At 36.8% G+C, this 20,351-nt stretch overlaps 1 protein-coding gene across 2 annotated transcripts in view; it reads right to left on the minus strand.

The window, feature by feature from the left end:
• The window catches only part of TRPM3 (transient receptor potential cation channel subfamily M member 3), a 142,940-nt gene extending 123,636 nt beyond the window's left edge, over window positions 1-19,304 (minus strand). Inside the window, exons 1-5 of one of the 2 annotated variants that reach the window (XM_017736449.1) lie at window positions 19,203-19,304; window positions 17,881-17,960; window positions 17,025-17,229; window positions 8,840-9,053; window positions 5,711-5,835 (exon numbers count right to left, since the gene is read on the minus strand). In XM_017736449.1, coding sequence (XP_017591938.1) covers window positions 5,711-5,835; window positions 8,840-9,053; window positions 17,025-17,027 — 342 coding nt within the window. In that variant the 5' untranslated portion in view covers window positions 17,028-17,229; window positions 17,881-17,960; window positions 19,203-19,304. The remainder of the gene's footprint in view (window positions 1-5,710; window positions 5,836-8,839; window positions 9,054-17,024; window positions 17,230-17,880; window positions 17,961-19,202) is intronic. The other variant, XM_008635367.2, reaches the window with a different exon arrangement.
• Between the last annotated feature and the right edge of the window lie 1,047 nt (window positions 19,305-20,351).

Raw genomic sequence — 20,351 nt, forward strand, 5'->3', positions numbered from 1 at the left:
TTATTTATTTATTCCTAAGCTTTTCTCCCTTTGTAATTCTAAAGAGATCTCTAACTGAGACATAATTCTTTAAAAATAATACATGTTAATAATAATAAATGTTAGCAATTCTTTAGCCAGAGATCTCCCTTTATACATAATTTTCACTTGTGAATGTCTGCCTAACTTTGATCAACTTTTAGCTGGCAAGAAAAAAATCCACAAACTTCTTTTGCCATTATAAACTGTCATGCAAAGGGTACTCTCTAAGCTGTTCATCCTGCGAAAGGGAGGGAATAGTCTGAGAAGACCTAGAGGGCAGCTGGCCAACAGCAAGGCAGTGCACTACGTGAGAACAGCTCTGGCTCAGATTTCTTTTGGTGCCTCATTCATAACAATTTACTCTACATGTGAGTATGACAACAAATATCAGTACACTGCTGGAACATGTTTAATAGCTATCTTCTACAGATACAGAAACCATGTACCCCATGCCTCTGTCAGAAAGAAAAGGAAGGTTCTTTCTCACATCCCTAAGAAGCAAATAAAATCAAACTAAAACTGTGCAGATCTTTTAAACTGATAACCACCCTGTCTCTCAATAAATGGACACCAGCAAGGTCTGACAGCAGAGGAATCCCTTGAGTTGCCCGTTCATTGTATGATTACAGGTTGTCTTGGGGTGACCTTATGATGTGTATCCCATATTGCTGCCTATGCCCAGAAATTAATTCCTGTGCCTTTCTATGCCTCTAAACTGAGCCTGAGAGGGGGAAGGAAAAAACTGAGCAAAACTTTTTCAAAGCAGTTTGCAGCTTGTTCAAGGTCACACACAGATAGCAATTGGTTTTCCCAGCTGCGGCAGGGGAGGGAGGAAGCACCTGGCTTGCTGCTCCCAGGACAGTTTTTTGGCCAGTGGTTCAGCTGCTTTTTCTCCAGAGAGAGACTGAGAGTTGAATTTTTCCTTCCCTGGAATTTCGGATTTTTCCCCTTTTCTACTGGACTGCTTGATTGCTTCAACCTCAGAGCACATCGGGAGGACTTTCCACTGGGCACAGAGGGCCTGGCCCTGGGCCAAGCCCCAGCTCTGGGGAGACCAAAGGGAGGACTCTAACACTTTCCCAGGTTTTTCCTCCACAGTGAGAGACTTTATTATTTAGCATTATTTTCCTTTTCCGTGTGTTTGTTAAATAAATAGTTTTTATCTCTTTCACTTTCCTTTGAGGAAAATTTATTTTCTTCCCGAACCTGGTGGGGGAAGGGTGGTTGTGCCTTCTCTCAGAGTATATTTCTAAATTTGGCCAAACTGGTACACAGGCCACTGTGCAGGCAATTCCACTGACAGGTTGTGGTTTGTTCCTCAGAGCCACAGCTCAAAACTCTCTAACTGTGACAGCTTGATCTGCAGTTCTAATGAGCTGCAGTCCCAAAGCCTTCATATATTGACTCAGTAATGCTGCTGCAGGACAGATTAGAACACTAGCCTATTAGAAGGCTTTTGTTCTGTGTTTAGCTACAAGGGGAATCACATTATTAATAGATTTTATGGATGTGAAAATGAGACTACAATTATTTTCAATTGAACTGTTCAAAGCATGCACAATTCAACATCTGAATTTTTTTTTAACAATAAAATTTCTCAAACCACACTGTCAGACTCTTCCTGAGAATAGGATAAGCAAAATCTTCAAGAAGGCAAGAACATCCTAGGCTTTGAGGCTACTTCCTTGAGGTTACTTGCACTTCCACAACAGTCAGCAAATCTTTGATTTCTGACTCTTGTAGTTTCTACTCTGTTCTTTTCAACCCCTTGCACTTCACAGGCAAGTTAAATAGCTGGAAAAAACTTTGACTTTAAGCTGTCTTCCCCTCCTCTTTTTACAGCCATAGAATCATACGATGGTTTGGGCTGGAAGTGACCTTAGAGACCATCCAGTTCCAATCCCCCTGCCATGGGCAGGGACACCTTCCACTAGACCAGATTTCTCAAAGTCCCATGCAACCTTGCATTGAGAATAGAGAGAATAGGGAATAATGTCCCTTGACATCTTCTTCTGCAGAGCTGAAAGAAACAGTTTATGCTCAAGACAGTCCCTCCAAATACAGTTTAATGAATGCAATAGCAGCTGTGCTGTGAAGCAGTACTCCTGCTGTATGGGTTGAGGGCATTCTGCCAGTAGGTGAAGGGCTGGGCTGACCCCAGTCCTTGCCTTTGCACCCTGAGGTGGCAGCAAACTTGAATGAGAAGCATTGCTCTGCTTAGATTCCCTGTGGGCACATGACACTCAACACAGGGACAGCACTTGAAAAATCTCTCAGGGTAACTCACCATGACAACGAGCAGGCAAGTGCCGTGTGAACCAGTGCATGAATCTGAGCAGTCTATGTGAAGGCAAAGAATTTGAGACAAACTGTGTGCTCAAAGTAGTTATGGAAAAAGAAAGAGATGCATGCTTTGCTTCTCAAAGAGTAGCAGCTACTCTTTGAGCAGTTGTTCAAATCGAGCCATCTGTGCAGCCTCGTTGCTCTGGAGCACACCAGGGAACAGAATAGTTCCTGACTTAACTCAGAGGGTCCTGGAAATACCACGGTCCAAATTCTCCATATATGCTACAAATATGCCAGTCCTCCTCTTTGCCCCTGGTCTCCTACTGAGGTGACTTGGAATTAAATTCAAATGAGGACTGAACAGACCCTGGAAGTAAAGACATGCATGGTACAATGACTTACAAAGTGTACTCCTTTAGAAGGGAGAATGGTTCTGTAGGTAGGAAGAAATTTATTTGTAATCACAGTTTTCTACTAGACTGAGCAAGCCACTTCCTCAGTTTTATCAGAAAATATGGGGAAATTAGGCAACTAACTCCCTTGTGTCCTCTGTTTTTAAATTAGAATCTGAGAGTGTTAAGAGTTGCACTGTTTTCTGCTATATTGCTTTTATAGTACTGGAGTAAGACATGTCTCTTCAGGGATCTTTAATCATCACAATATAACAAAGAGCAAACAGCAATAATATTTCCTTTGACTTGGTCAGTTTCCTTTATGCGGAAAGCCCCTGCGATTGCCCAAGGCTGGCTCATTTGGAAGGGCTGGTAAATATAATTAAACCCCTCAGCCAGGACTGCTGGATCCATACAGGCCAGGCACAGGCTGAGGCATTAGCAGAGGAGCACCTCTGCTGAGCATGCCTCACTTGCCACGAGGCACAGGGAGGCCACATGCACTGGGGCATGTGCAATGGCCACAGCTCCCCCTGCGCACGCCCTGTCCCTCCAAACCCCATGACTATGACAGTCTTCTGTGTCTATCTGATGCTGGAAGGGTATGTTATGATAACTTTTCAGTTCTGATCATAATTTAACTAGACATACTGCATATAGGCATAAATCCACATTGATGCTGGAGTTCAACAAGTCTTTTACTACTGGTTGCCTTTTTTCCCCCCTTGTATAATCCTTTGTGGCCTTTGCTTCTTGCTTAATGATGATTCATTTTACATGCTTATGGTGCTATTTACATTTCCCCTTCTCGGTTCATTTCACAGCATTCACCTCTAATGAGCCAGTCAATACAGCACACTTTGATTTTTAAAAAGCTTCCAAAACAGCTTCCTCACCAAATGCTTCTAAAGAAACTGCATGCATTGAATAAGAGAGAAAGCCCTTTGAGGCATAAGTAACTAAGGAAAGCCAGAGGGGAGGGCGGGAAAACCGTGAGAAGGAAAAGTTAATTTTTGTAAAGACTCTTACTAAGAAGATTTAGTGACGTAAATGGCCTACCTCAAGCTGTATTGTATTCTGTTCAACATAGTTGTAAGGGCTTTGTGATTAATTAGAGGGTGAAAAACTTACAAATATTTCAGTGGACTAAGGTCTTCATAAAGCAGCATGATGATGCAATAAAGTGGAAGACAAAATTCAATATCAGTAAGCATAAAGCGGTATCATTACATGCGCATCAGAGATGGATAAAACCAGAAGTGCTTCAGCATTACATCATGCCACTGACCAATAATTTTATAAAACTATTAGGGGGAAGGAGGTTGAGAGGAAAAGGTTTTTTTTGTCTATCAAAGGTATAATTGAAAATATTTTTGTCCTTAGTGATGACCCTGTAATTGTAACCCTACTGATAAAATTGTGTCTGCATTAATAGAAGACCTTATCCAAATTAGTTGTAAATTCATATTAAACTTGTTTCACTTTCTGTCTGAAGATCAGAGTAAGTATTCTTTCTTGATTTAATCAGAAAGTTCATTTTTTTAAAAGTTGCTTTTTTTAATAATAAAATTACCATACAACTTCTTGGTTTCCGGTTAAATTGGAAGGATATTTAGAGGAAAGCATTAATTAAAGTAATCAGAAATCGGAGGAGCCATTCCACTTGGCTGGAACACCTGGGAAATCAACTTCTTTTTTTAGCTCTTTCTGCCAAAGAAGGCTCCAGATCCCCTTTAACAGGTGGTGACTACCTGAAAACAGAGGTAGGTAACTTTCCAATGGATGGAAAAAAGTAATGAAGGAATAGCAATGTTCCAAAATTTATGGCTAATTTTCTGGTTTTTCTTGACTTCTTTGTTCCTGCAATGTTTCCAGAACCCTGTGCCTAATCACTAAAGACTGTTTATTTGAAAATGATGTGTTCGTTACACTTCTTTAAGAAGATACAACTCATTCTTGTGCTTAGCTGTTTCTGCTAATCACTTTCTGCTCTGCACCTCACAGCTCATTAGTGGCTCAGAATTACTGTGGCAAAGTCCCATCCCGCTTGTTTGTGCGTATTAGAGTCCAAAACCCCATGCTAATACAGTTCCCCCTAACAGCTGTACTTTCATAGTGAATTGCAATGAACTGCAGTTGGATAATTTTCTTCATAATCATTGTAGCTCCTCTGACCTAACGGATACTTGAATCTTCTTCCCCTTCCCAACTTGCTCATGGATACAGAACATGCAGAGAAGAATGGGTTAGACTTATGAAGACAAGAAACAAGTTCTTTTGTAGATTGAAAACTGTATCTCTTATAGTTAGCCACTGGTTCTCAGCCAGATTTCTTAGGAATGAACCAGATGTGAGGAAAAAAATGGGTTCAGAAAAGCTTCAGGTAATAAATAACCAGAATAGGCAAACTATTAATGTATTTAAAATCAGGGGGTTAATCTTTCTGTTTTACAGTATAGTTTTAAAAGAGAAGAAAGGTGTGAAGGAATAGGAGAAACACCAGCCCCATTCTTCAGGAGGTGAATTATTTGAAGTCTGCTCTTACCTACAATACCCAATAAGACCTTTCAAAATTGCATCAATAAAAAATGTATGGGAGCAGATATATTCTAAGGAGGATGGTCTACAATTTTGAGTTTAACCAATGCATCACATTGAAGTTATTGTTTGAAAATAAATCAGACTTCAAGTTTTGCAATCAGTGTTTTCTTAAGCACTCTGCTGGGTTCATGAAGTTCTAAGGATGAATCTTTGATATATTTTCAATACAAGAATAGCTTTTAATGAATTTTCCTCATAATTTTTTTTTAAAGAACATAGAGTGCAGGAATTTTTATTGTTGCCGTGTCAAAACCTGCCATCAACCCTAATGGAAAACCTGTGTATATATTGATTTTTTGCTGCAGACAATAATTCTAAGAGGAATTGCTAAGTGAGGGATGGAGAGGACAGGATAAATAGCTGGAAGACTTATAGATACTGAAGGTCATCTATATTTATATCGGTCTTACATCTTTGCCAATCAGATCCTCCTGATTTTCCACAATTCCCCAGGGAGCTATACCGATGGTGCAGATCTTCCCTCGAGATTTTGAGGCATGATCTTTCAGGGCATCTCCAACATGCCGAATGACCCCTGGCAAAGAAACAGCATAAAACAGAAATTCATAATTATGTCTTTTTTGTTCATTATCATATGGATTTAGTATAGACTTGTTTTTAGGGAATACCTATGCCTATCCTTACAATTTAGTAAAACTATGAATACATTCCTGTTTATTATAATTAGAGTATTTCTGTGAATCCATTTTATTGAATCCAAAAATTAATAAATGAAGTATTAAGAAAAAAATACACAGCTCTAGAAAGAAGAATAGAAATGCTGACGGTTGACTGCAGCTTACTTATCTGCACTTGTGCTTACATGTGCATGCAAGCATTTGTGTATTTCCAAGCACAGAAGGAAGCATAGGAATTAACTGTGCTCCCCACTCCCCAACTCCCTCAGAAGTGCAGCTTGTACACAAATGCTCCCATCAAGGATGGAAATGTGAAAACATCATTATGCTACTCTATCTTTCCGAACAAACTCAGTCACCTGAGATAGCTTCCAGCAGAGTATTAGAACCCACCCTGGGAATCAGTGAGAAAACAGAAACTAGTACAGAGAGAATGACTGCTCCAAGCATTCTTCCAAGTGCTTCTTGCTTGCCCTAGACCAGCTTTGGCGGTCTTTCAGTGGTACCTCTGTGCAAAGGACAAGTGTCATTCCTCCTTTCTTTTAATACAATAATCTTTTGAAAGATGTCTATCGACAACTGTTTTTAGGACGTGGCTGCACCGAAGCAGACCCGTTGTTTGCTGCAGATATTATCTGATTCTCAGTTACTGAGTTTCCATATTGCTCAAATTTCACAACTTCATGGTGACTGGATAGAAATTACAACAGTCACACAATTGTTATGATTTTGGTTGTAGTTTTCTGAACTGTAAATGACCCAAGTAAGAAAACTCCCCACAACCTAGCAGATCCTCTAAGTCATAGAGTCTAGTATTCTTCCTGTGGTGGAAAGTTTAAAAAAACCCCAACCTTGTACCTGCCATGAGCTAAAGCCCAAAGGTTTTAAAGCAGAAAATCTGTCCAGACTGCAAAATTTCCTGCTATTTAGAATAATCAACTTTCAGCATGACATGAATATTCAGAAAAACAGCCATGTTTATAGCCAGGTATGCACTGCCTCTCCCACATCACTGATTCTCAGTCCAACAGCAGTTTTTCAGGACTTTTAAATTATAATTTTCCTAAAAAAAAACCAATTTAAAAATTCATCTTCAACAAAAGAGACTGTATTAAGAAATTCTCAATTTTTATGATTTCACAAATAATTTTCAGCTATGCAGTTTGAAAACCTAGTCCTGGAGCAATCGACTGCTTTGCTCCAGAAATTAAAGACAGTGAAAGGTTACTGATATTTCAAAACTGCTTCTGGAATTATATGCTTTTAAAACAGCAGAGAGTCACTTGAACTACATTTTTTTGTCTAGTTTGTTTCTGATTACAGGAAAAAGAGTCCTTTTCAACAGTATTTACGATGACTTTCCTGGTACATTTGCATTGTTTTGGCATTTGCAACTATGATGATTTGAAAAATGGTAGGAAGCAGTTGTGCATTTGCCAAGTGTTATAGTCTGTCCTTTAAAAAAAAAATATCTGTAGTTTGATTTCTACAGTTGCTGTGGTAATCCACTGCATGAGGTGTACTACATGTACATTTTTCTGATGTACTTTTAACATAAAATTTACATCTGTCTTTGCCATCATCACGACAAGAGTATCTGACAACTAATATTATTACCACCACAGGGCACAGATCAACATTAACCTGATTTTATTCCTTCTTTTGAAGAGAGGTGGGGCATATTACATTTGCATCTATTTATCTAACAGTCCAAACATTTCTCTTCTTTGCTTTCTTCAGGCATCAAGCCTGCCAAAGTTCAGAAAGTGTTTGGATCACACTCTGAGACACATGGTCTGATTCCCGGGGCTCTCCTGTGCAGGGCCAGGAGCTGGACTCTGATCCTTGTCGGTTGCTTCCAGCTCAGCATATTCTATGATTCTGTGCTACTTGTATAGCTGCTGTGATAAAACTGAATATTGTTTTAAATTTGATGTGCTCTGGATACCAAGTCCAGGACATCTATTACGCATTTATATTCAAACATGTAGGAGTTGATCCAGAATGCACCAAAATTAACACACATTAGAATGATTACATTGTTTTCCAGAGACAGCAAGAAGATACACTCTTACTAAAGTAAAAAAATTATAGCTTTGCTACTGCAGCAAATGAGAGTAACATAGGAATTTACAAGCTCATGTCCTAGCCCAAAACTTGTTGCAATTCTCTCTAGCAGAACTTCTTCCACTTTTCCCTGAATCTCTCCTCCTTTCTGCCTCCTTTAGGGAGGGTAACAAAGATGTCAGTGCCAATCTTTTTGTCTAGGAACCTATGTTTTGCAGCTTATTCCCAAAGCATACATGCTGTCGTCCACTAGCAGAACTGGGCCAGCCGCTATCTCTAGGACACCTGTTTGGTGTATTACAGATGCTCTTTGACTAGAAATGGCAGATATCCCTCTTGATGAAAATGCAATAGCAAAAAATTAGGTTGATCTCTCTACAAGTAAGGAAAAAGTTTCACAACACATCAAAAACCCAGAACTTTTTTCCTTTAATAATTTGGGTCACCTGATTAAATAAAACAAAGGTCCTTTCTGGATGAAAGTGTTTTCAGTTTTGTAAAATAAGAGTTTGACGACTTTGATTAGTAGTCCTTCCCTGCAGCTTACAGTTGATCTTACAAAGTCTTCCTTGGTGATATACTAGTACAATTACCTCACAGGAGGGTTTATTTTCAGCTCCACAGTGTGCTTTTCATACTTAGCAAACTTTTTATTCTGTTTTATACCAGCTGCCAGGTTGGTATGAACTTGGCATTTTCTTGTTTTCATATAGTACAGGAATTACTAATAAAATAAAACACAGAATGGCTTTCTAATCCCATCATTCTTATTTTTTCTTTTTGTGATGAAGTCTCCTAGATGCCACTGTGCTTTTATTTCAATATTACTCTTACCTGTGTTTACTCCTCCAGTGAATATCCATGCTCCAGTTGTCATAGCAGCCTTAATAAGGCCTTTTCCAAAGACTTGTTTGAGTTTTGGCTGAAGTTCAAAATTCTGAAGGCCCCCGTGCACAGAGATGAGAAGTTTGGGGAGCTCAAGTTGCCACTCTTTGGTCATCAGATGCAGAAGGAGGTCAGGCTTTGTGTCAAAAGACACACGCACATACTGCAGAAACAAGGGCAATAGTAGAGAGTAGAGAAAAAAAGATTGGTTATACCCACTGGTTTCTAATGTATATGATCTATGTCCAATAGATCACTGAAAAAAGGCAACCTTTATGACAAAAACAGTAACTAATTGCTAGCCTTATGATAAGTTTCCTAGTTAGAAAACTAGGAATAATGGAACACTTGCAATTCACAGGCTGCATAATTTTCTTCATTTAGGAAATTAAGACATTGACTGTTTCAAAATCCTTAGCAATGCTTGAAAGACTAATGTCTACAATTCATAAACACAAAAACTGGACGAAGAATGTAAGAGGTCTACCAAAGATGACTTAGGTAGTCAGAGCCACAACTATGTATTTACTTGTACCTCATTTTCAAATTAATGAAGTCAAACCCTCAAAAGGTAAGAAAAAACAGAAACAAGCTCAGTTCTTCAAGCACACATAAGTGTAAACTGAGCAAGACTATTAAACTGGTGCTTTTCAGGTGAAAGAATGTACAATTGAACTAAGTACAATTTGTAAAGGTTCATGATCTTGCCTTACAAGATCCTAAAACTGCTGTGAAACAAATTAATGCATTTCCAGTTGCTGGCTGTTCTGTGCTATGTGTGCAGCAATTTGTGCCAGGGGAGATCATGCCCATCTGTGTGTGCTCAAAGATAACAACTGCCTTCAAAATTTCTACAGCATTACCATGTCGCACAAATACGTGTCTCTCTCTCTCTCTCTCTCACAAGCCTTTCTCCTGCTCCTTCTGCTGCTATTTCACAAAACCTGTGACAGGGCAGGTAATAACTTTTTTGATTTCTAGTTACAGAGCAGAAATAGGAAAAAATTCTTTCTATAGCTGCTAAGATCTGAAAGGATCCTCTTAATAAAATAAAATAGGTTACAGAAAGCACTCATCTGTCAAAATTCTGATTGAATCAATGCCTGTAAAGAAACTTCAGCAGTCTTTCCCTTGATGGGTTGTCATCACAGACATCAGGTGTATACTCCTTTCAGCCTGGTATACAGGCTTTCAGCCAGGCTTTCTGCCTGAGGAATACCCAGTTCTAACTTGTTTATTGTAACATGCCAGGTAGTATAATATCCATACATATTATGTAACCATTTTGTCCCTTTTTGACATGTCCAGTCAGTATTTCTAGCCAAGAGTTTGTTTTTTTTTTAGTAATATCATAAGATAATAAAGTGGATTCCTTTCTAGCTGAATAAGAAATAAGGACTTGACATTTTCCAGAGGAAACTGCTAATAGACAGGATTTTTTGCAAGAATGGGTTGTTGCTCAGGGAACATCCATTGTTAACATTTCTGGAAGCAGAAGCCTGTTTGCACAATTAGTTGGGGGAGCACAGGCCAACCGAAAGCTGAGCAAGAACTTGGGAATGTACATTCACCCCTGTGCAGCAGTAATGTTCTCTGCAGCAGCCAGGCAAACCCACAACAGCTACTGGACATAGAAAATGCAGTATTCATGTCTGTCAAGCTGATTAATAAACTGCCTTCTAAGTAGCTGCTCAACCAATTTCCAGTGTGGGATAAAATCTTGTATGGCACTTGATCCCACTGACCAGATTGAGACATTAATAGTTTTTAAATTGGCATTTGAGGGTTGTCAAAGTTTTAACACACCAGAGGGGGTATAAGAAGAATGATCCTTATTCCCTTTTTAATGTCTTAAGGGAGATCTGAGGTTGCAAAGGGCAACTGGAGGCATTCATAACCAACATCTTTCATGGGGCCTACATGAAAACTCTGCTGGTCAAACTTGGAGTCTTTGGTTTGGAATCACTGGTACCTTACTCTATTTAAGACTGTGAGTCTTAAAAAAATAATTAAGGTGAATTCATACTGGCAATGACCATAAAAATATGTGAAAAACATGCCATTGCATCATCTGGGATGATACTAAGATGAAGGCACAAATGGCATCAGATGTGTATTATCTAACCTGGACAGTGATTTTTTTTTTTTTTTGGATTCTTCAGTATTTTTTTTAATACCTCAAAACGTGTGATTTCACTGTCCCTACCTTCTTAAGTCTATGTATTACTCTTCTTATACATGAAGACCTCTGAATTCCAATAAATACAAATCTACAAGGTGAAGCAGAAAGTTAGAAGTATTTTCTTGCATTTATTTGAAATGTAGGCATCTTTTACTAGAAAAAACTGCTTGCTCTGCAGGCAAACCCCTCTATATTTAGGAAAATTTTACTTTACAAAGTGGAAATTTAAGGAAAAATAAATCTCTAAGGTTTCTTTATGTAAATTAAAATTTACATCAACAGAGGTAAGATTTACTGGTTTAGAAGTTTTTGGCAATGGTGCCAAACATGATTTTTTCTTCTGTTCATAGCATTCAATTTTTATGACTATTTGAATAATTTTTGCTCTTACAGAAGCAATTTTTGGAAATTTTGGAATACTTGAAATCACTCTTTTTCTATTACTTAACATGTTAGCTAGTAACTAGAAGAGAATTCTTCCGTCCTATTTTTATGAATCACACCTTTACAGCCGTTTTTGTCCATAATAAAAATTAGTTTCTTCCAATACCGTAACAGAATATTTAGCCCTATCAATTTTTGCTTAGATTGTTAATGAGTATTTCTGCTGTTCCTGAATTGTCTTGTGATAGCCTCTGGAGGCAGATACAAAATTTAGATCTAAGCCAAACCACTATGCTGCTGTGCTATGAAATTCCATGCCTGGTGTACCTGTCAGCTGTAGAAACTCTCAGCTCTAATGGGAAATTATTTAGCCCTTTCTTTACGGGAGAAGTATATGGATAGGATGCAAGAGTTCAGTTTTCATGTGTCAGCAAAGCAGGGCAAGCTAGAAAGCAAAAGTACAGTTCTGGATCACTAAACTTACAGGCTGACCTGACTGACATCAACACAGAACGTGAAAAGACACAGCATCAAGCTGGAGCTGTAATGCCCATTTGATCCCTAAACTAGTACAGTAGTAGTCAGCAAGAGTGCATGTGTTGCCAATTGTTGCTTCACTTTTTTTGTCATGTGTTCTCTACAACATACCTGTGCTCACCATTAATCAAACAGCCAGACACTTCCAAGTTCGACTCCAGTGCCCTAGGGCAAAAGTAAAAGTTCCCGAGAAGTAGAATTTCTATTCATTACTTAGGCCCAGCTGTCTCATTAAAGTACTTGGTGAATGATTGCAGATGAGAGTATCAGTGAATAAATTAAAGAGACTCAGAATTCTGTTGTATTTCTTAAAGTAAAACTATTCAGAAAACATTTTGTGACCTGCATTCTTACGTTGTTCCTGTGTTTCCTTCTTCGTAACTTAAGTATGTTTCTATCACTACAGATATGTCTTGAAATTAAAGACTGATTGCCTCAAAGTGTGATCCTCACAAAAAAAAAAAATTAAGTATTATTCTCACTGAATTCAACAAAAAACCTGTTACTTAGACTGAAAACAGATTGGTTCTGTATAAGTTATTTCTTCTTAACACCTTAAGGCCTAATCTAAATTCCACAAACACTCAGTGAAAGAACCCTTATTGATTTAAATGGGCTTTGGATAAAGATTTTTCTGTGTTATTTCCCCTTTTTCTCCATGTAGAACACTGTCTTTTAAATTCTGTAAATATTTTTAAAGAATTAATTTACTATCACAGAAATAGTATTTGCTGCCTTTTCATGGTTTATGCAAGTTATAGGATTATCTCTTTTTTCCTCTCAAAACCCCTGATGATTTTTGGCATCCTTTTTATACAGTTTTTATAAAACTCAATGCATTTTAAACCAAGAAAAATACCTTTTTCTGTGACTGATTTCCAAATGTCCTTAATAAAGTTTTAAGGACCTGAATATTAGCAATTTTGTCCAAATAACTGTTAATGTTCATTGGAATTTTCTACTGATGTTCTTTCATGTTTCCATGCACCATAAGAAAAGTTAAGCAGATAACACTGATGTAAACTTCCTTTCTTTTGCAGCTGCAAACTTATTTTAGGATTTTACTCTGCATATGAAATGTATCATTGAAATGCATTCATCGAGGAGGAATCTATTTAACTCACCAAAGGCTTTTCAAACAGCCATCTTCCATTTAACTCTGAAAACCCATGATGAAAGAAATTTTAGTTCTGTAAAGAGCAATCCTTTAAAGAAGTTTATAGATGATCCCACCAATTAATGAATAGGCCCAGCAATTAATGAAAGAATGTTAAGGTTTTTTGTGTATGTGAGTGTGTGTGTAAAGACAGATAGTGTATTAAAAAAATGGGTTTAGTTTGGTCACAAACACAGCACAAAATGCATCACAGCAAGATTGTCTTAATTGTTACACTGATGAACAGAATATACTTTAAAAAATTCAGAATATTGGTCATAATTGGAATGGAATCACTTTAGTTTGATTATTGCTTTCTGACTTAAAAAAATGCTAGTACATATTTAGATGAACATGTTACTTCTTAAACTCTTAAACAAAGAGCCAACTAGTGCAAGCAGATCATATTTTATTAACTTTCCCATATTTTTTTCAATTTTACTTGCAAAAGCTATTAGTAAAATTTATGTATACCCACATCCCTCTCACATCTTTTTACAGGTGTTAAATTCGAAAATCTGCTATAAAAACAAAATAAATGCCAGCAAGCAAAATTGTTAATTGCATTTCTTACATATTAATGGGGTGAGTCACTTGTAAAGAAAATATGAGATTGACAGAGATCTAAACTCCACAGGATCATGATCATCTGTGGTTACTTGAAGACTGAAGGAAAGGCCTTTTTAGTAACTGATCTTGTTAACCAGTGTTACCTAAGCTCAGCTATGTGTTTCTATGTAATTTCCTGCACAAATTATTGAGCTATTCACATTATTGATTTAAGGAGGATAGTGCAGCTGCAGAAGATACTTTAACAACTCCGCAGCATTAGCAAAAGTCATGCTGTTTGGGAATTTTTGTTCCATGTGGCTGTGGAAATGAAATTAATGGCCCAGTCAGTTCTATTGATAATATGTAAGCCTACATCTTTGCTGTTTTGTTCCAAATCTATTCTATTATGATTTCAGTATAATTTTCATTTCCACAGCTAAAGATCTGATTGTTATTGTCTGGTGGCAACTGATATAATATTGTATCATGAAAAGTAATTATACTTAGTATACATTTTGTATTAAAATCTAATTCTTTAACTTCAAATGGAGAAAATAATTATCTGTCAGTTTTACATGCACTAATCTGTTCCATTAATTGACTCCTGGTTTTCCGATTATAAATCTGAGGTTATGGTTCCTATTAACAAACCCCACCTAATTCTTTGCAGTCTGATTCAGAAAAAATTAACAATTTTGCTGTTAGTACAGACCAAGAAAATACTGCTCAGTTCGGTGTTTCCCTTGCTTAGTAATTGTAATATGTGGGCATCCATTTCAGGAAATAAAATAGAGAATAGGTGGAAAATTTAATGCCAAATTCTTCCCTTGAAGTTTTCCTTGATTTGGTCAGCTTGCCAAATCTTGCTGCTTTATAAGGTTATTTTATTAGCCAGTAGGCACAATATAAACCTGCCACGACTGTCATCAAAATCCAGCTTTCATTCCATATTGTTATTTGGTAGCCAGTACCTACAAAAGAACTAACACATTTTTAGAAAGGAATAAATTTATCATGTTTTCTCCCCTTTATCTTTCTTCCCCTATCCATGCTGATCAGCTGCTCTGTGTTTGGATTCGAGAATGTACCGTCAAACAAGAATATTTCGAAGTACTATTATGTACTTGTTCCTTATTCAATATAATGTCTCCTTTTTCCTTCCTCTGCTGGCAAAGTTGGTTGGTTTCTTTGATTGAGCAAACTCTTGGCTTCAACAGAAAGCTTTTGATTTGTTAAGTTTTAGTTATTATAGGAAAGACCTAGTACCCAGTAAATGCAAAGGTAGGAGTTTAATTTTCTAATAATAAAACTGCAACAACTAGTTAGGCAGCTTTTTGACTACAGTTTACCCTAAAATAATGTTTGGGTCTGAAAATACAAACACAAGGATATCTTCATGCTGCTTTCTGTGGCAAACACATTATAAAAAACTCTTTAATCTGTTTCCATTTAAATGGTTATGCAAGCCTCCTTATTTGCATTTTGGTCTAATGAGAGGTATTTTTCTTACTGGTGGTAAGCAAGCACAACACTGATTCAAGAGATATTTACTGAATTATTTAATTTGAAGAACTTTTCTCGCTAGTGGGATAATCAAATTTCTGGAGATTTTACAGATTTTTTTAATTAATGAAGAATTTAATTTTTTCCCTGTTTTGAGTGGGGTTTAATGATTACAAATAGATGGCAGGTGCAACTGTCTTCCTGATTCTAGTCTGTCAAAATAAATCTGGAGTTTTTCCAGCAATAAATTAATTGTCTGTATTCATACCTAAGTTTTAACTTGTTATTTAGATTTCTCTGATTTTAAGTCCCTTTTTTCCCTTCTCTTTTTTTCTTTTTTCTAAATTGTTCATGGTTTCACTCCTGACTGCACTCTGTGACAATGTTTTTCTTTCCTTTATGCTGACTTCCAATTTTATCTCCACAGTTTCACCTCAATTGCATTTCTTTGAGCACACAGTACATATCTTAGAGCATGACCTGTCTCTTCCAGCACTATGCCAGGACATCAGAATCCCAGCAAAGATCAATCCTCTAGGAGTATTGGTGTCAACAGCTTCCCTAAAACCTTCATCATTTTTTGGGTCTCCAAGACCACTTTTGTCTGGGCAGGTCTGTTTATTGCTTTATAGCTATCTTCAAGAGCATCACTGAAAAAGTTCTAGTGATTATCCCTTCTCATAAACACAGATTCTATGCAAAGTATCCATATATGGTTAATAACATTCACTACTGTATCTCTGGATCTCTGGCCTTGCAGATTTTTAGGTGATTGGTTATCAATTGAACATATGGTGTCTGTGATACTCTGAGAGAAATTACCTAATTTTCTGTTTCTTGGTGCAGCAGTGCTTTCTTTCTTTTATCAAAAGAAGCCATCCATCTGCACAAACAGAACCATCCATTTAAGTAGTCACTCCAACAACAGCACCTGTGTACACATCTGAGGAAAATATTCTGCTCTTGCTAGCACAGGACCTGAGATTTTCATTGCCTCTAATCTCTGTTCTTTATGACAGATCTGAGACACCTGTTGGGAAGAATTCATGCACAGAAGACAGTACTGGATTGCTGGGCAGGTTATTCGGCAGAGCGCCCAGGAGTTCAGCGTCTGCCCTCACTGCCAAAGCAGTGTATTGGCCATGAAGTGCTAGGCACAAACTCACCTGTCGTTCCCAAAGATCCAGGTTCTGCAGTTCAGATAGGGTCAGAGAGATTCTTCCTTTAATGTAATATTACATAGGAGAAATACATGCATGGGTTAGTGTGTGCTCTGGAAAGGTCTCTCCAAGTTAGTGGAGCAAAGCCTTCAGATCAATACACTTTGGTATCACTCCATAGGGATGGAGAAACTTCTTGCTCAAGGGATTTCCTAGTTCTTAGACTAGACATTTCCTGGGGCCTCTTACTTCACTGAAATATGAACCATGAGTCTAATTGGTCTATCTTCTGATACATGTCTGGAGGAATATTAAAAGTAATTTGGTATGTTTAAAATCTGTCAGTTTTGCTGACACAGCCAGCAATGGGAAATCATATCTGAATTAAAAAATTATTCAGAAAAAGAGGGATGAGTAGCCACTAGAATAAAATTAAGACAGCAGCACATTAATGTGTCTTCAGCCTTCATAAAGGTAGGTCCTCTTACACAGTGCTCCAGCTCTTACAGTTAATTTTGTTCACCCACTCATAAGAACATACATTCCGGTCTTAGGCTCAATAATACTTTAGCATGAAGTTAAGAAAGAATTCTGTTCATTTTTTATGAATGCTTACTTTTATCTAGCAGCATTATTTATCTAAGAGAAAAATACAGTTACCATGGCTTTATTGGAGTGGCCTCCTCCTTGGAACTCAATGGTTCCAAAAGCGTCCGTCGGGCTGAGCTGCGTGTGCTTGCTGATGGACCACTTCTCCGACTGGATGTCATTGCGAGTAAGCCTGGTTTCATTTTTCTCATTCTGAGTAACGGAGGCACTCGGAGGCTGTCCAATGTGTTGACCTGTTAGACGCCCACAGCAACATCTATGACATTACACAAACAGAAAACCCAAGTCACGTGCGTGTATAAACTAAACAGGAAAACAAATTACAAAAAGAACCCAACCCCTTTTCAAATCTGCTGACTCCTTTCCCGAAGCCTTTGCATATGGAAACAATATAGTACACATATTACCTTTTTTTCTTTGTCTTGTTTACTTTGGACTCTCCTATATTTCAAAAAAAGTCATGCTTTGTTCTAAATATGTACAAAAAGAAATTAAAGAACACCTTCTGCTTTCTTCAGGTAATATCAGGACAAGTGATCAGCTTTTGCATGGATTAGCATGTATTTTAAATTGCCAGTCTAATGCATCTACTTTCTTTTGACAGTGTGGTGTGTCATGCATCCAATTTAGGTAAATATTCAATGCACTGAATATTGAACTAAGAAGATAAGAAAATTAAACACAGATGCTAATCCTCCCTTGATTTATCTTTTTTTTTATGAGGTAAGTTTTGAAATGTAAACTAATAATTCCCATAGGAATCCATCACTCCAGAGGTAATTCAACTACCTTCTGAACATGTAAGTTTACAAAATATTTATATCCATATCCCCTGTATGAATATATATAGACACAGAGACTTTTTTTCAATCAACTTTCATTTTTCATAGCAGTAACATGCAATTACCTATGGGGGTCTTTGGTGCTGGGTATGATATGAACACATTCTCTCTTGTAAAATGCTCTTTCTATCCATGATTTCTGTGCCTAAAAAAGACAAAGGAAATACCTTGAGCTGTGTTTGCTTATTATATACAACTTACCGTACAACTGTAGAAAAACTTCAAGCGTAAGAGAAAATTGCACTGACTCTTCAGCTAAGCAGGGCATATTTTGCAGAGAGCAAACATTCTGTTAGAAGTATGGTTCCCTTCCAGAGCTAAGGACCCAACAAAAGCTTTTAATAATGTTCTCTTATTCACTAGCCCAATGACCTTGATGCTGTCACCTATATTCTCATAGCAGAGGAAGGAATCCCTGGAGAAGAATCAACTCAAACTCTAAGCCTTTCTCCATGGCAGAAAAGACCCTACACATATGCAGTAAAAACCCCTCTGTTTCCATGCCAGCGATACAACTAAGCCAGATTTAACTAAAAAAACCCCCACAACTGAACCAACCAAACCACCCAATACATTTTTACACAAGCACTGAGAGTGCTGTTTAACACAGAGGCAGAAACTTCAGTTTCTATGTGGACAACTTAATTAAAAAGAAAAAAAAAGAGAAAGATCTGTTTCTGAAACAAGACACAAAAAATTTTAATACTTTGGAACAGATGACTGGCAGGTAGTCTCTAAAATAGTTCAGTGAAGCTATGGTTGTTCATAACACTCAAGATCGTCCATCACTTACAGAAAAGCAAGAAATGTCCCTCAGCATTGTCTTAATTGTCAGATTCACAAGAAATCTTTTTAAACAAAAAGAGAGATGGGTAGGAAAGAAAAAGGGAAAAGACAAAAACAAACACAAAACAGGAAAGAAGAGACTTTCATAGTTCTGAAATATTTTTAATTATCTAGGAAATCCTCACTCCATATAATATGAGTTCTGGCAAGCTCCCTAGAACATTGACAGAGATAGAATTCTTTTATTTCTTTTAATAAGGAAATGAGTTGAAGTTTTCCTTTGAAAATTCATTTAAAACAGATTAACATAATATGTTTAAATAATAAAATTACCCACTGAACTGCACAGCATAGACAGTACTATAAACTGTGAGCTATGTCAAAATTATCTGAAAATTAAGTAATGTGAAATGAAGTTTAAACACTTTAAAGGAAATATGAGCATCTAGCCTCTATGAAAAGAGAACATTTGAAATTGCCTATGTAACATTACCTAGCTAACTGATGTTACCTTTTACTATGTAAGAGTATATAAGTATATAAGTAAGGGTATGTATGTATTACTTTTACTAACTAAAGCTACATCACTATCTAATGTTACCTTGTCAATTCAATCTGTATCTCATTTTCCATGATTAAAACCAGAACCCTCTGCTTCTGAAACTTGTGAAAATCACTGTAAACTGAAGAAATTTCATGGAGTCAGTGAATGTCACTAGCACAAACTATAAAGTACCACAACAAGAATTTCTAGCTACATCTACAACTTACCAGTCCCAATATATAGAATTTATTCTTTCGCTTTTTACACAGAAAATATTTCCCTGCTGGTTCTAGTGGTTACTGGTGCTATTTAACAATATTTTATCCTTGGTTTCCTTGCTTTTTTTATTTAAAAAATCTGCTAGACTTCATATTTTGCAGGCATAGCAGATACCTAACATCACTTTTACAATCAGAAAAAAAAGTCAGTTAAAACCATTAAATAAAACTGTATTTGGCTGATCTTTCTCATGTTAGCAAACAGAAGTTTAATGTGTTACAGAAGATTGGGCAAGATTTGTTTTGTTTAAACAAAATATAGTTAAATAGAAATTCTGAAAGCTAAAGAAGTTTTACTTTACCTAAGAGAGACTACCTTGAGGTTTAATTTATTATAACTTCTAAATATCCTTTATTAAACATATTATTATTTTCATACCTTTCTGCAAACAATTTACCTGGTGAATTTCCTAGCTACACAGAACTATTGTGTCTTTTCTAAAGGTGTTCACTAGCTAAATTTATCTCAAGATCCAGTACAAAAAGGTGTCATAACAGGTACCTCACTGAAACTTTTTCTTTAGGTATAAAAGCAAGCTTTCCTAACCAAAGAAATGGACATTTAAAATTTGTTTTCCTACTTTTCTCGTATTGTCTTTGCAAGCAGAAAAGAAACACAGCTACATTAAAAAAATAATAACAATAATAATAATTTTTATTTGAAATGTAATTTCATCACACTTCTTCGAAGATAATATTGCAAAAATAATAGTCTGGTTTAAAATCTCCTTTATTCACATCAGGAAAATATACTTTCCAGTTTTTAGATCTCCAGCAATATACTATTCTACCTGGCAGAGGTGTGATGACAAAATACGTGACTTACTAATCTCACAATTCCTTGTCCTTCCAAATTTAAAAGAAAGCATCTGGTTTCACTGCCCCAGTTATCTTTCTGCAACAGATATAATTTGAAATGAACTATAAA

The sequence above is a fragment of the Corvus brachyrhynchos genome, unplaced genomic scaffold (genome assembly GCF_000691975.1).
Source record: "Corvus brachyrhynchos isolate BGI_N302 unplaced genomic scaffold, ASM69197v1 scaffold716, whole genome shotgun sequence".
NCBI lineage: Eukaryota > Metazoa > Chordata > Aves > Passeriformes > Corvidae > Corvus > Corvus brachyrhynchos.